General features: G+C 38.3%; 1 protein-coding gene across 8 annotated transcripts in view; it reads right to left on the bottom strand.

Moving 5' to 3' along the window:
* The window catches only part of KIAA1549L (KIAA1549 like), a 166,763-nt gene that overhangs the window by 60,099 nt on the left and 91,628 nt on the right, over positions 1-15,036 (bottom strand). For all 8 annotated transcript variants that reach the window (XR_005558245.1, XM_039355961.1, XM_039355962.1 and 5 more), the window contains 2 exons: positions 6,940-7,130; positions 4,272-4,399 (listed from right to left, as the gene is read on the bottom strand). Coding sequence is in view for 7 of the 8 variants with exons in the window: in XM_039355961.1 (XP_039211895.1) it covers positions 4,272-4,399; positions 6,940-7,130 (319 nt within the window). In the remaining variant the exon portion in view is untranslated. The remainder of the gene's footprint in view (positions 1-4,271; positions 4,400-6,939; positions 7,131-15,036) is intronic.

The following is a 15,036-nucleotide window of genomic DNA, read 5'->3' as shown; positions in this document are numbered from 1 at the left end:
GGATCCGAAGGGACAGAGTAGTCACATTGGCATCCCTTTCACAGCTACTAGGGAAGATGGTGTCCTGCGTGCAAATTGTGCCATGGGCACGTCTCCATGCCAGGGAATTACAGTGGCTTCTCCTTCCATTTCAGAGACTTCATACCAGCACATCCCACCAGAAGGTCCGAGTTCCACAGGCGGTGTTGAACTCCCTTCGTTGGTGGGACTCTCCAGCACTGTCACGGGGAGCAGAATTCAAAGAACCAGACAGGATCACCATCACCACAGACGCAATCCTATTTGGGTGGGGGGCACACCTCCACACACGCTGGGCCCAAGGGCAATGGTCCAGGCAGGATCTAAAGAACAATATAAATTGGCTGGAGCTAAGAGCCATACACATGGCCCTAAAGAGATTCAGCAGCTTAGTACAGGGCCAGCACGTCCTGGTCTTAACCGACAACATCACAGCCAAGGCCCATATCAACAGACAGGGGGGAACGAGGTCCAAGCCTCTCATGCAGGAGGCCAGATTGCTGGGGTCTTGGGCGGAACTGAATCTTGCCTCCATCAGGGCGGAGCACATATCCGGAGTGGCCAACCAGCAGGCGGACTCACTGAGCAGAGCCACCGTGGACCATTCCGAATGGCAGCTGAATCCGGAGATCTTCAGAGAGATCGTGGACAGGTTTGGTTCCCCAACCCTAGATCTGTTTGCCTCCCCAGCCAACTCACAGCTTCCCAGATTCCTTTCCAGGTTCCCGTCCCCATCAGCGGAAGGAACAGATGCACTCCGCAGTCCCTGGCCCAGGGAACTGCTCTATGCCTTTCCTCCACTACCTCTCCTACCGGCCACGATCAGGAAGATCCTTCGCGAACAAGCAGAGGTTCTCCTGGTCGCCCCACATTGGCCGAGACGACCTTGGTTCGCCGACCTGATGGAGCTCTCCGCATCGGCTCCATGGAGGATTCCAGCCAATCGGATCTCCCTCATTCAGGGGGAGTTACATCATCCAGACCCTCAATGGCTCCAGTTAACCGTCTGGCACTTGAGAGGCAGGCCTTAGGCCTAGACTCATATTCGTCAAGGGTCATAGCCATGATCCAGCAATCCAGGCGACCCTCGACGAATAGAATATACGATGCCACGTGGAAGAGCTTCTGTAATTGGTGTTTAGCACACAATATTGAACCCTTACAGGCTGCAGTGCCAGTTATCCTGGAGTTCCTGATGGATGGTCTGGACAAAGGTCTTTCCACAAGTACCATCCGTAGGCAGGTAGCAGCACTTGCCACGGTTATTTCCTATGGCAAGGAGCCCTTAACACAACACCCTATGATACGCTCCTTCCTAAAGGGAGCTAACAATGCCAGACCACCAACGGTACATAGATATCCCTCCTGGGACCTTCATCAGGTTCTACAGGCTCTCGTCTCACCACCCTTTGAGCCTATTGACACTTGTTTGCTCAAACATTTATCAATGAAGGTGGCATTTCTGGTTGCTATAACTTCAGCCAGAAGGATCTCTGAGCTGGCTGCCCTGTCAGTAAGAAAGGACCTGTGTATTTTCCATAAGGACAGGGTTACTCTCAGGTTAGATCCCTCCTTTGTGCCCAAGGTTAACTCCTTATATCATAGGTCCCAGGACATAGTTTTGCCGGACTTCTGTCCGAACCCATCTAATAACACAGAGGCTCAGTGGAACAGATTGGATGTTCGCAGGGCCTTATATTGTTATATACAGAGAACCTCATCTTTCCGCAAGACTGAGGCTCTGTTTGTGTCATTTCACCCATCGTCATTAGGACAAAAGGTTTCCTCGCCCACTATAGGCAGGTGGATTAGAGCTTGTATTTCTCTGGCATACCAGACTCAGTCACTTCAAGCTCCCAGCCATATCACGGCCCATTCCACCAGGGGCGCAGCCACTACAGCAGCCTGGTCTACCCAGGCATCCATAGAGGAAGTTTGTAGGGCAGCAACATGGGCATCGCCCTCCTCCTTTGTCCGTCACTACAAGATGGATGTATACGCATCCTCTACGGCTTCATTCGGCCGCAAGGTACTAGAACACGCATTAACATTGGATGGGACCCAGGCCCAATCTAATTTCCCACCCTAGGGACACAGGGCTTTGGTATGTCCCATCCGTGGGTTCTCCATCCAATCATGCTGGAGAAAGGGGCGTTGTCTTACCTGAACGCCTTTTCTCAGCATGATGATGGAGAATCCACTCCCTCCCATTAGGTCAGTTGGCCTGGTTCCCATTTGTTCAGACGCATCGGACTAAAGTCTGGGTATCGCCTTAGTCTAAAACTGGGGTGCACTTGGCACAGAGGGGGCGTTACCAATTTCAGACTTAGTCCAATTGGAGCAGATAGATTAAGACAACCCATACGTGGATTCTCCATCATCATGCTGAGAAAAGGCGTTCAGGTAAGACAACGCCCCTTTCTCTTTCTCTTGTTAAGAGATCATGCACTGTACTGTTTAGCAAAGTATTTGTTTTTGCAATAGGGCTGAGATGAGCCCGACAGAAATGCATTGAAATTATGCCTATAAGGCCAGTAAAAAATTGCACTGCACACTTGGTTTGTCAAAAGCATTTGACAAAGTTCTTGAAAAAATACTAAACAAATCCTGCTGTCACTGGGTATATCGACAAGTGTTCTTATAGATTGGCAACTTGTAACAAACAAAACAGAGAAATAGGGGGAAAGTAGTTAATTTTAATACTGGCAAGGTTTGCAAAGTGAGGCCCCATAAAGACTGGTATGCTTTTTAACTTGTACATAAATATCTGGAGTTGGGGTTTAGCAATGAAGTGGCCACGTTGCCTAATGATAAACTATTCAAAATAGTAAAATTCAAATGATGAACTCCCAAAAGATCTTTCTAAAATTAGTAAATAATTCCTTATGTAATAATAATGTCATTATAAAAAATTATGGTAATCATATACTTCAATTACTGTGTACATGTCTAGTCAATGCACCTTAAAAAATTGTAAGCGAGAAAAACATGCAAAAAAGAAAAGAAACCAAAATGTTTATGGGTCAGGGCAGTTCCCCTAAAACAGCAGTCCCCAACTTTTCCACCTCAGCAGAAGGGGTGGAGTGGGAGAGGAGATGGTTTTGCACGCACGCGTGTACCACTTTCACAAATGCAGCTTGATGTGCACCAAGCAGGAGTTTTTTTTTTTTCAGAAAATCTTTAAAGACTTAAACTTTATGAGAAATGATACCAGAGATTACGTGCTTTGAATAGTAAGTATGCTGGTAACACAAAAATTTGTGGACACTTTTCAGGTAATTATAAATGTATAAATATATCAATTATACACAGATATAAATATTTATGCACCATACCATTAAACTGTTCATATTTAATAGCATCACTTTCAACCAATATATTGAGAAAAATATTCTATAATATAATGTAACTTTTCAATATCAGTAGTATGATGATCCTAAGATTTTTATATTAATTATATTAATTCAACTTTATACTGCTTCTCACATATACATTTAATGCAGAAGTTCTTTCTGCACATTTTTAAGAGAAGTTGTGAAATTTCAGACGTCATTTTCATCAGCAAAAAGACATTTTTTTACAATTTATTTTTAGAGTTTAAGACAAAAGAAGTAACACTTTACACAATCCAAACAACATCACATAGCATATTGAAAATTAATATCCAGTTGTCATTAAACATAACTGGTAACTTAAAATCAAAAAGCCTACTTCTCTTCTAAGGACCACACAGAAAGATACAACAAAAGGGACAATGTTTAAGAAAAAAAATAGCACGTTACAACTTGGTACCACAATTTTTATACTCAGTTAACAAAATTAAGGGACGTTAACAAATTTGGCCCAATTAAAGCAACATCAAAATAGAAATGGAAAAGAATGCATTATAAATCAAATTTAGATTCAGACCACGCTGCCATATTTTTCCCTAATACACCAGGACACGCAGCAGTGATCAAAGTTGGAATAAAGACTGAGGTCATACTAAAGTGGTGGTCTACAGAACTGAAATAAGGGTTATAAATAAACAAAAAGAAAGAAAAAGAAAAAGAGAGAGAAGTGTATCATAGATAGATGTATGGCATTGATTCCAATTAACTGCAATATTATATTCAGTGTTATATTTTTAAGGGTAGGGGTATGCAACCTTGGCTCTTTTATGACTCATGGACTTCAACTCCCAGAATTCCTGAGCCAGCATGGGAGAAATGAAAGGTAAGTTAGTAGATCATTCACCAGAGCGCATTTCTCACCATTTCTTTTTCTTCCCTCCTCTTTTGTCACTTTCTGCTGTGCTGTTACTTTCTGTGGAGAGCCTCGGCCTGAATTGGGCTTTCCTGATTCGTTGCTGATGACAGAACAATTTTCACTCAGCGACCGGCTGCAAGTAACCATAGCAACAAGGAAGAAGACTAAGTTTTTCCTGCATATTCGTCATTTCAAGGTTATTGCATTTGCTTGGCCTGCATCACCGCCTATTCCAAGCCTGATTTTTATAGACAAATAAATATTTATAGCATGTTGCAATGAAGAAACATAAAAACAGCAGGAAGGCATCCATAGTATTTCCAGGGGAGGGGGTTGTTATAACAACCAGAAGTCAGAACAATGTCTATGTTTGGCTATCGTTTTCTTTATAAGCTCACAATAATAAAGGGAAAATCTTGCAACAAAAAAAGACAAAGGTTTTTTTCTCTCGCACAGAGGTCATTAAATAAATAATTCTCAATACATGCATCTTTATTCTAACATTGGTTTAGCATATTGCTTCAGACTCGTTCCATGCCTTTTTATACAATCAGAAGAGAAATAAAGAGCATTTTCCAGTAGGGAATTCATCTTTAGCCACATTTCAAAAACAGCACTAGGATAAAGGGCACTTATAATAATCTAAAATGTTTAATAGTCTCTGGAAAGAGGGAGAAAGCTTATATCTTTTAACCACTGAAAGATTTCCTTTTGTGAATGTATAACGAAAAGATATTCAGATGTGGATTCATATTCACTATACAATTTCACAGTCTGTGTAAATGTTATGCACAAATTTTAAAACAGTAAAGCAAACAGCAGAGCACAGCAGGTTTAATAGTCAAATCTGCAAGAAAATGGGAACTATCTGCTTACATTTTAAAAAATAGCCCTAAACCAACCATCACACTCCCTATGCCTTATTAAAGCAAGCCATGATTATTAAGTCTATTTTGAATAGAATTTATTTCACTCATCCTTATTTGGAACAGTTCATCCAATGTCCAGGTCTAAGCATAGAATAAACAGGTCTAAGCATAAAGTGAAATAGTTAGCTGGAGATGAAGTCAACATTTGTAATTTCTTCTATGTCACTGTGCACAAATCAGGTGAACAAATCTAAGGCATGCATAGAATGGTATCTATTTATCTCTGAAGCTGAGATGCTTCAAAGAAATATCAAGTGACAACTCACAACCATTTATTTAAGTTTTATGAGGTATTACTCTGACTATTCTTTACCCTTGTTCTGCTGTGATTGTAACTGGGGAAAAAAGCAGAATACATTTGTCTGATGTATTCTATGCTCTGATTTTCCCAACGAAGAAAACTAAGGAAATTAAACTCTCTCATAACCTTAAAATATATATCCTGTTCCTATTGTATTCCAAGATAGATGGGTACATGCATGAGAGTAGTCCTTTGTTAACATGTAAGACAGACCTAACAATCTTCCAGTCTTAAGGTATTCTTTCTAGTTTCTTGCTTCTAAAACTGCATGGTTTTGATACCGGGTTTTTGTATGTTTGTTTTGTTATTAATGATCTTTAGTTTCAGACTCTATGGTAAACTATACAGCATGATCTGTATATAATTTGGACAAAGAACGTGCAAATAAGTTATGTGAGGAATATATTGATCATTCAAAGTAAACCAGTTAAATCAGGAATTTTAGTTTGTTGTTTGTGCAAATGATATAAATGTATTAGACTGGTCCTTTCAAACAGACTATTCTTACTTTCTTATTCAGATTGTTTTGAGCTCAAAAATACTTCGAAAATGGTTAAAACAGCCATTTCTGAATTAGAAGCAACTGCTTTGGATGCAAAATAGAGCATGCCGATTTTGAAATTGTTTGAATTCCAATTGTTCATCCCCAAGACACAATTATTGTCATAATATATAATGGTATCGGATTCTAGATTTTAATTTCAGAACAACTGCACAATATGATCATGATACACATGCTAACATTTTGAGGTCTTTTTGCATGATTTGCATCTCATGCTGGGAGATGAATTTCAGCAATATCTGGGATCTACAAGTTCCCTATCCCTGACATACACTGAGAGACTTGTCAGAGGAGAAAAAAAAAGCAATTCTTAAAGGGCACCATCCAGTTTGGGTTTTAAAAACAAACCTAGTTCATATATAAAATTGTGCCAGGATATTAGCCATCGAATAATATACTCCATTCCAAAGAGCAATTTAGCAGTTATAATGTGAACCAATTAAAGTTCTATGAATAATACATTACGATAGTAATTTCTAGAAATAATAGAAATTGAGTAGCAATTGCCTACTTGTCTTTGTTCAGAAAGCTTTGGATGTCATGCACCAATGGGAAATGGGAAAAGTTTTCTGTACTGTGTGACCTATTGGGCATCTAGGGGCACCCTCCCAAACTATGAACCAGTTTCTTCAAAGCACCCATAATTCCATTCAGAACAGGATGAATAGGTTTCACATGTGCAGATATTGCAATGATGCACTATTTTATCAATGTTTTTTCTTGATAATTTTTTTTTAAATCCTAAGTATTCAAATATATTGTACCACAGAGGTTTGAGCATATTTTTTTTGTGTGTGAAAAGACTACAATTATAAGCAAGGAAACAATTACAAAAATCTGTCAACTATCTAAGTCCTAGTCTTTCTGCTGATATTGCTGACCTCTTTCTTGTGTCATTGGACTTGGCAGTTTTTGCTGTGCTCCCATCCTGAACGATTTCCCTTTCCTGGGATGCAGGAGCATCTCTCACTGGAAGAGGCAAGACTACTGTCTCTTGGGTGACAGGCAAAACATCATCTTCAGTCCCTTGTTGGCCTAAATGTTGCTTGGCGTAGTCAAAGCCTTGAACTGGCTGAAAAAAAAAAAGTGGGGGACTTGCATTAATAATATACATTGCATGTATCTAAAAGTGATGAAACTCTATACATAAGGTAGAATTGGTATTCATTTTTAAGTGTTTTAAGGCTGAACTTAAAACTATATTCTTTCCACAAAATAGAGCATCTACTATTTAAACAAAATAAAATTACTCCAATTTCATGCCTCCTTTTTCGGCCTGGTGTGACTGATGTGGTTTAACTTCTTAGCATCCCTAACATCCACATATGAGTTGCAGTTAAATAGCAACAAAGGCAAGAGAGATTCCAAGAACAGTGATGGTTAAAAAAAGAAAACAATGGCAACAACAAGTGAGCATTTGAAAAGCATCACAAGATGATATTTGATCTGGCACTATTTTACTTTTAAACAGATACTGACTTAATGGACTGAAATCAATAAAAAGATTAAGGCAAGTAAAAAAGAGAAAATTCACTTTTCACTATGCAAAAAACACTGTTCTGAAATATTAATCTTATAAACTGCAAAACAGAAACCAGTATTTCACACTTTTTAGCTACATCTTGGAAGATATCCATTTTTAAACTTTACCAATGGGATACAATTGTCTGTTATGCACTATACCAGCTGCTTTGTGTAAATATTAACTATTCTTATGACAATAAATTACATAACAGATGCATTAAACATTACACAAGTACACCGGTTCCAAAATAATAGTTTAAACTAAACATTTACAATTTGTAACTCATGGTTTAAAGCAAATGGAAACAGAATTCTTATTTCAATTTTTTTCAGATCAAATATTCATCTGTCATTATCACGCATCTCACATCTGAGCAACACAAAGATAATTTAGGTACCTAGCTTAAGTTTTATGGCTTTCCCTTTGGTATTATAGAGAGATGTTCTCAGGTAGCAGGACAGTTTCACAAAATGGATGTAAAGTAGATCCAGAGGGTAGAACTATAACATCCAATGTCCAAATATATTATCATATATTTGGGATTGGAGTGGGGAAAAAATTAGGATTCCTTAACAACCAGAACTATAAAGGTATATAACTTTAGTGGGAAACCTCTTGCCTTTTCATTAGTAATTAATATGGTTGGACCAGGATAAGTTGCTGTGTGTGCAGCAGTAAGATGGGGTAATCCTGGAACTAGTTCTGAAAAGAAAGCAGAAAGCTGATTTTGCTGTAGGTCTACAATCCATTAGCACTCCAACTGTGCAACAAAAATCAACTGAAATAATATTATGAATCTGTACAGTCAGCTTATGTATAATATTTATGTGTATATAAACTTTAGAACATAAAAACAATTTCCTTCTACAGAAAATGAAGTGTGAGTAAGTATTAACACTTTTGAAACTTGTCACTATTCATACATGGGAATGATTACGTAACCACAATAGAAAATCCCTATTTCTATGTGACACAAAATAAATCTGGAAACAAAAACATGAAAACATCCATTGCTTTTTTATCAAACAAAAGGAATAGGAAAAATAGAAATATTATTAGCACCATTTCTTCTTCCTCAGTCTTAGCAATAGCAATAACACTTAGACTTATATACCACCTCACAATGCTTTACAGACCTCTCTAAGCGGTTTAGGTTTAGAGTCAGCATATTGCCCCCAACAATCTGGGTCCTCATTTTATCAACCACAAAAGGATGGAAAGTTGAGTCAACCTTGAACTGGTCAGAATCAAACTGTTGACAGTCAGCAGAATTTAGCCGGCAATACTTTATTCTAACCACTGAGTCCTCTCGCCTCAGGTAGAGCTGCAACTGGCACACTAATCGTAATTTCTGGCCACACCTCCACCTGCTGAAAAACAGGAACTGTGAATTCTCTAAGATAGGAACCTGCTCCTTATGTTGAAAATTTATAGGGAGAATTCCCTTTCCTCCCATCCCTCCAAATTCATTAATCCCATTTGGTCTGATTTTTGGCTCATCATTAAGATCTACACAGCCTATAAAACTAAACTAGCTTTACATTATCATAGCAAAATAAGGCCTATAGTTTGGTTAGAACTGAAACTACCCAATTCAGAGCTAGATACCTAACGGCAACTTGAACATTGCACAAGAATTGGCTTGAGTAGCCCTCACATTAGATTTGCTTGGAGGGACTATCACTAGCATGCCCTTGATTCAAACTGACTGATCAGTTATATGCAAGGGTGGGATTCAGCTGGTTCGCACCTATTCAGTAGAACCGATAGCTAATTTTTTGAGTTTAGTGAACCAGCTGAATCCCACTACTGGATGGTGCCCACTGAAGCCCTAGCCCTTTTTCACAAGGCCCAGAACGGCCCTCCGGAAGTTCATGGACGCCGCTTCTGGAAGTCCATTCTGGGCCTCGGAGACACGGAGGATGCCTCCGAGACCCAGAATGGCCTGCCGGAAATATGTGAACGCTGCTTCCGGAAGTCCGTTCTGGGCTTTGGAGGCCCAGGCCCAGAATGGACTTCTGGAAGCAGCATCTATGCCAGTGGTTCTCAACCTGTGGGTCGGGACCACATTTGGGGTCGAACGACCATTTCATGGGGGTCGCCAAACAATGCAGTCCGCCATTTTTTTCTCCCTTTTCCTTAGCTGTGCTACTCCCTTTTATTCTATTGGCTTTTGAAAGCCAATAGAATAGACTCTCTTGAATAGAGTCTAATTCTATTGGCTTTCAAAAGCCAATAGGAATTGTCCAGGCTGTCTCTGCCCTGCTGAGCCCGCCAAAAGTCCCATTCTGCGAACGGTGCTGCACCAGTTGAGTAGTCCTCGACTTACGACCGGTTGAGTAGTCCTCGACGTACGACCGGTTGGGGGTCGCGGCATTAAAAAGGTTGAGAACCACTGATCTATGCAAAGAACTGATTGTTCATATATCTGAATCCCACCACTAGTTATGTGCCATCAAGTTGGTGTTGTCTCAGAGAGACAATATAGTGGTCCTTGACTTATGACAATTGAGCCCCAAAATTTTGTTGCTAAATGTTAAATTAATTTTGTTCCATTTTACAATTTTCTTGCCACAGTTGTTAAGTGAATCATTGCCGTTGTTAATATAATGTAACACTGTTGTTAAGCAAATCTGGCTTCCCCTTTGACTTTTGCTTGGCAGAAGGTTGCAAAGGGTGATCATAACATAACCCTGGGACACTGCAACTGTCATAAATATGAACCAGTTGCCAAGCATCAGAAATTTAGTCATATGACCTTGGGAATGCTTAAGGAAGTCTTAAGGGTGAAAAATGGTCAGATGTCACTTTTTGCAGTGCTTTTGTAACTTTGAATAGTCTCTAAATGAATGATTGTAAGTCAAGGACTACCTGTACCTATACAGATAAACCTTCTCCAGGAGGATCTGTCCCCAACTTGGCACTTCTAACAGTCATCCATTTCCATTATAATTGAGTCTACTTAAGGCATGCAAGAAACTGGACCGCACAAACAAGTGAAGTTCCATCCGTGGGATACAGGCAGTACGTGAAACCACGCTTCCTTCGGTCCGTGGAAAAACCTCTCTCTGCAGAATTGGTCCCTGGTGTCCAAAAGGTTGGGGGCCACTGTTATAGACTTCTCACTGGATAAGTATTTGCATAATGTGTTCAAAATATGATAATTTGAGCCTAGTGATTTGTGTCTCAAGAACACTGGGTTCATTTATTATATGATCCATTTATTTGTTTTCTTGGCTATCCATAGTATTCTCAGGAGTCTTGTCCATCTCCAAAGTTCAAATGCATCAATACTCTTTCTTATCCTACTTCTTCAATTTTCATTTCCAGAGTGTCCCAGAGAAAACAACTGCCTGCACAGTTCTAAACTTTGTAGCTATAAATGCATCATAATATCTGAAAAGATATCCAGATAAAGACCTTCAGTGCTAACCTACCATGTGCTATTATGTGACATGTTTCTGCACTCCTTAAATCAATCCTAAAAGGCAGAAGCCATCCAGTATCTTCACTGTTAATTCTAAAGCTGGTTTCTGTACTTGTCATTAGTTTGGTATATTTAATCTCAAACACATGTTTTCACTGTACTCTTTGACTAGAACCTCCATATTACTTGCATCTTCAGCTATCAGCGTTGTATCATTAACACAGCACAGATTATTGATGTTTCCACCTCCAATTTTATAAGTCTTGTATTTATCTAATTCAGCTTCCCTTCGTATATATTCAGCTTGTCAATTCAGTATGTAAGGGGAGACTGAACAGCTTTGTCTCACTTCTTTATCAACCTAAAGAAAGACTATTTCTAAAATTTAACATGTCACAAAACAATAGCAAATGTTGCCTTTGTAGTAAAAAGGATGAAACAATTGACCATTTGACCAGTGGCTACAGCAAAAATTCACAAACTGACTACAATCAGTGTCATGACTGAGTTGCCAAAATTATTCACTGGAAACATTGCCAGAGGTTTGGATTTGAATGTAGTAACTGCAGCCATCACGTTGAGAAATTTTTTTGGAAAATGAGCACATTAAAATGGTATGGAATTTTAAGATCCAAACAGGCAACTTTTTCATAACATGCCTGATATAGCAATTACTGAAAAGAAGGAAATCTATTTCACTGATGTTGGTATTCCAAATGATGCTAGGATTGAAGAAAAACAATTGGAAAAAAATTATGCCATATTAAGATCAAAGTTGAACGCTTATGGAAAAAGAACTCTCTTGTTATACCAATTGTGACTGGAGTCCTCAGAGTAATAACTAAAGGACTTCTTCAATATCTGGAAATTTATTTTATCGGACCTGAACATATGATTTTACAGAAAGCCCCCCTGCTTGGATCTGTCTTTATTTCTAGACACTACTTTAAGTTTTTGGTTAGGACTTGAATTATTAAATTTCTACCAGTCTTAGACTCTGAATTTAACTGTAGATTATTAACACATAATATAATTACTAATATATTATAACAAAATAATATAATATTGTAATCATCTATAATCAATAAAGTATATATTACATAATTTTGATATTTCTGGCCTTTCTTAATTATCCAGCATATATTAGCAAATAATGTCTCTTGTTTCTCAGCCTTTTCCAAAGCATCTTGAACGGCTGGCATCTCCCTTTCCATGTAGGACTCTGATGTGTGTGGAATGATCTTAAGTATTATATATTGTCCAACAGTTTGGACATTCTGTTAAGTGTCCTGTTTTTGGGTTGGGGTATGTAGAAATCTCTTCCAATCTGCGGGCCACTGTATTGCCCTCCTGTGGACATAGTTTAATTAGAACTTCGTTAATTCTGTTGCTTGCTATATTTTTACAGATATTCCTTTAATTCCTGTAACCTTCTGACCTGATTTAATTTCATCTTCTAATAGTAGAGGTTTGTGCTAGTAAAAAATACATTCTAAGAGATCTTGGATATAGCTAACTCTATTGTACAGAATTTCAGTATATGGTACTCTTTCTTCGAATCTTTCTTTTATCTTCTTTGAATTAGTTACTATCTCTCCATTGGAATACTTTAGCATAATAATTTCAGATAAACATCTCTCTCTGAGTCTGGAAATCTTTTAGTAGCCTTCCCTTGTTTTTCTCTGTCAATTTCCATCTATATCTTTACAATCAGCTTTAGCCACATCTTTGCTGTTATAATTGAGCTCTTCCACTTCTGTGTGCCAGTAATAAAGTCAATTTGAGTTCTGTGTACTCCATCTGCTGATGTCCATGTACATAAGCAACTTTTGGTTGCTAAAAGACTGCATTAGTAATGAAAAAATCACTGGATTGGCAGAAACTATTAAATCGTTCCACTTCATTTCTGTTTTCTAGGCCATACTGTCCAACTACATTTTCCTCTATACTGTTTCCAATTTTGGCATTCCAATCTCCAATCACAAGCAGCACATCTTATTCACCTTTTAAATTGAACATGACCATAAAACTCAACTTTCCTCTTCACCTGCATCAGTAGTTGAAGCACAAAGTTAAATAATGGTCATATTAAAGGATTGTCCATGAAATCTAATTAATATTATACCAATTGCATTACACCCAAGAACTGCTATAGCTACATCCTTCTTAACCATGAAACAACATTGTTCCTTCTTTGTTTTTTCTGCCATGAGTAGTAACAGTGTGTTCTTCTGACTGAAAGCACCCAATTCCAGTCCATTTCATGCTGATGTGTAAAATATCAATGTTAGTCGTTTCATTTTTCGCTATATTGAGCTTTCCAGTGTTCATGCTTCTTAAATTTATATTCCACTATTATCCTGTCTTTGCAGCTTTTAGTTTTTTTTTCCTACATGCCAACATCAGCAAAAAAAAAAAACAACAAAACATCCCAACGGCTTTAATCTCACCGTTTTATAAACACTATTTGTACTTTGAAAGATCTTCAACTCTTCCTCAACAGCATATTGACAGCTATCCAACTTGAAGGACTTATTATCTGACTTGATATTATCAATTTCTTTTTCTTGTCTATTCATGTATTTTCCTGGTAAAATAAAGCAGTGATTTTTAGCATTGCCTTTTCCACACAGTATAAAAATATACTTAAAGTGTATACCTCCAGCATCTTCCTATATTGCTGCTGCCCCAATGGATGTCTCCTTCCTTTTAACTGCAAAACTAGTAGGACCTTCACCCTTTGGGCAACTCTGTTGGGATCATATATTCTTGGCACACATTTCAGTGCTCTTGCTCATTCTTCCCAGAAACACCCCTTCCCCACCACAACGAGGCATCACAGCGGGATGTGGAGAGAATCTAATGGACTGGTAGATAAATTATTAATTGGCTGGAACTGCTCTATTTCTTGTTTCAAAAGAAGCTATTTTTCCGACGGTTTTTATTTTCATTCCAACTTCCAACTGTTGCAGCCGTTTCTATCAGACCATTTTGAAATGGGACTTTCCTTGGTTTTAATTTGAAAACTGGGCTAAGTTTACTGACTTGGCAGAAAGTAAGGCATTTCCTCTCAAGTTTCAAATCTGAAACCATTAGCTGTAAATTGATGCTATTAATTAAAAGGAACAAAGGATGCACTGTTATAGCAATGAAGTCAAAATATTAAAAATAAAAAGAGTTCCAGAGCACTCAGATTAAATAATTCATTCTTTTATCATATTCATTTTGCATCAGGTAAAAACTAAATTTGGTTATGCTCATTTTCAACAAATATAAAAAGAAGAGAAATATATATATGCATTGATTCTTCTGTGGAAAAAAAAACCCCTCACTTTCCCCCCATTTTGTAGTTAAGTCATTTGAAGCAAAATCAATGAAGATGGTAAAGAAGTCAAAGTATTCTCAAGATGCTGCACTCTCAAAAAGCCACTGATCTTTCTCAAATGTCTGGATTCCTTGAAGGAGCTCTCCTTAACAGTGCAACCTCAGAGGTTCAATAAAACCTTTCTCCTCTTGGTTGCCATGCACTGCAGTGTTTAATCTAAAGGTTTAATGAACTGCTTAGATTCATTCACTGAGGGAGGATTTTTATGAAATGGTCCAGTAGGCAGACCTTCTGTGCAAAGAGCTGCTTGCTGTGTTAGCAGCAGGAATACAGGACTGATTACGCAGCTCTGTGCACCGTGTTCCCCTCTGAGACCTGAAATCAGAGCAAGCCGGGTAAGGAAAACAGATAACTCCACAGCACTGCAAGCAACATAAATGATGGAGATTTCTCATCACGAACCTGGATCATGCATTCTTAAAAATAATGCACCAAAACGTTAACAAGCATATTCAAAATATAAACACAGCAACAAACAGGATTTTAAAACAATAAAGAAATCTTATTGCAAATCAGATTTTTCATCCAGCAGGGTTGCAAAGAGTGTCAGGAATCTCTTTTTTTAAAAAAAGCTATTCAAATAATACAGAGCATATTTAAATATGATATGCAATATTATTCACTATTTACACTGCAAAACT

This window comes from Crotalus tigris, unplaced genomic scaffold, assembly GCF_016545835.1.
Source record: "Crotalus tigris isolate CLP2741 ecotype Arizona unplaced genomic scaffold, ASM1654583v1 scf7180000018777.2418813, whole genome shotgun sequence".
In the NCBI taxonomy this organism is placed as follows: Eukaryota; Metazoa; Chordata; class Lepidosauria; order Squamata; family Viperidae; genus Crotalus; species Crotalus tigris.
Note: the sequence above shows the minus strand (reverse complement) of the source record. Positions and strands in the feature narration are given on the sequence as shown.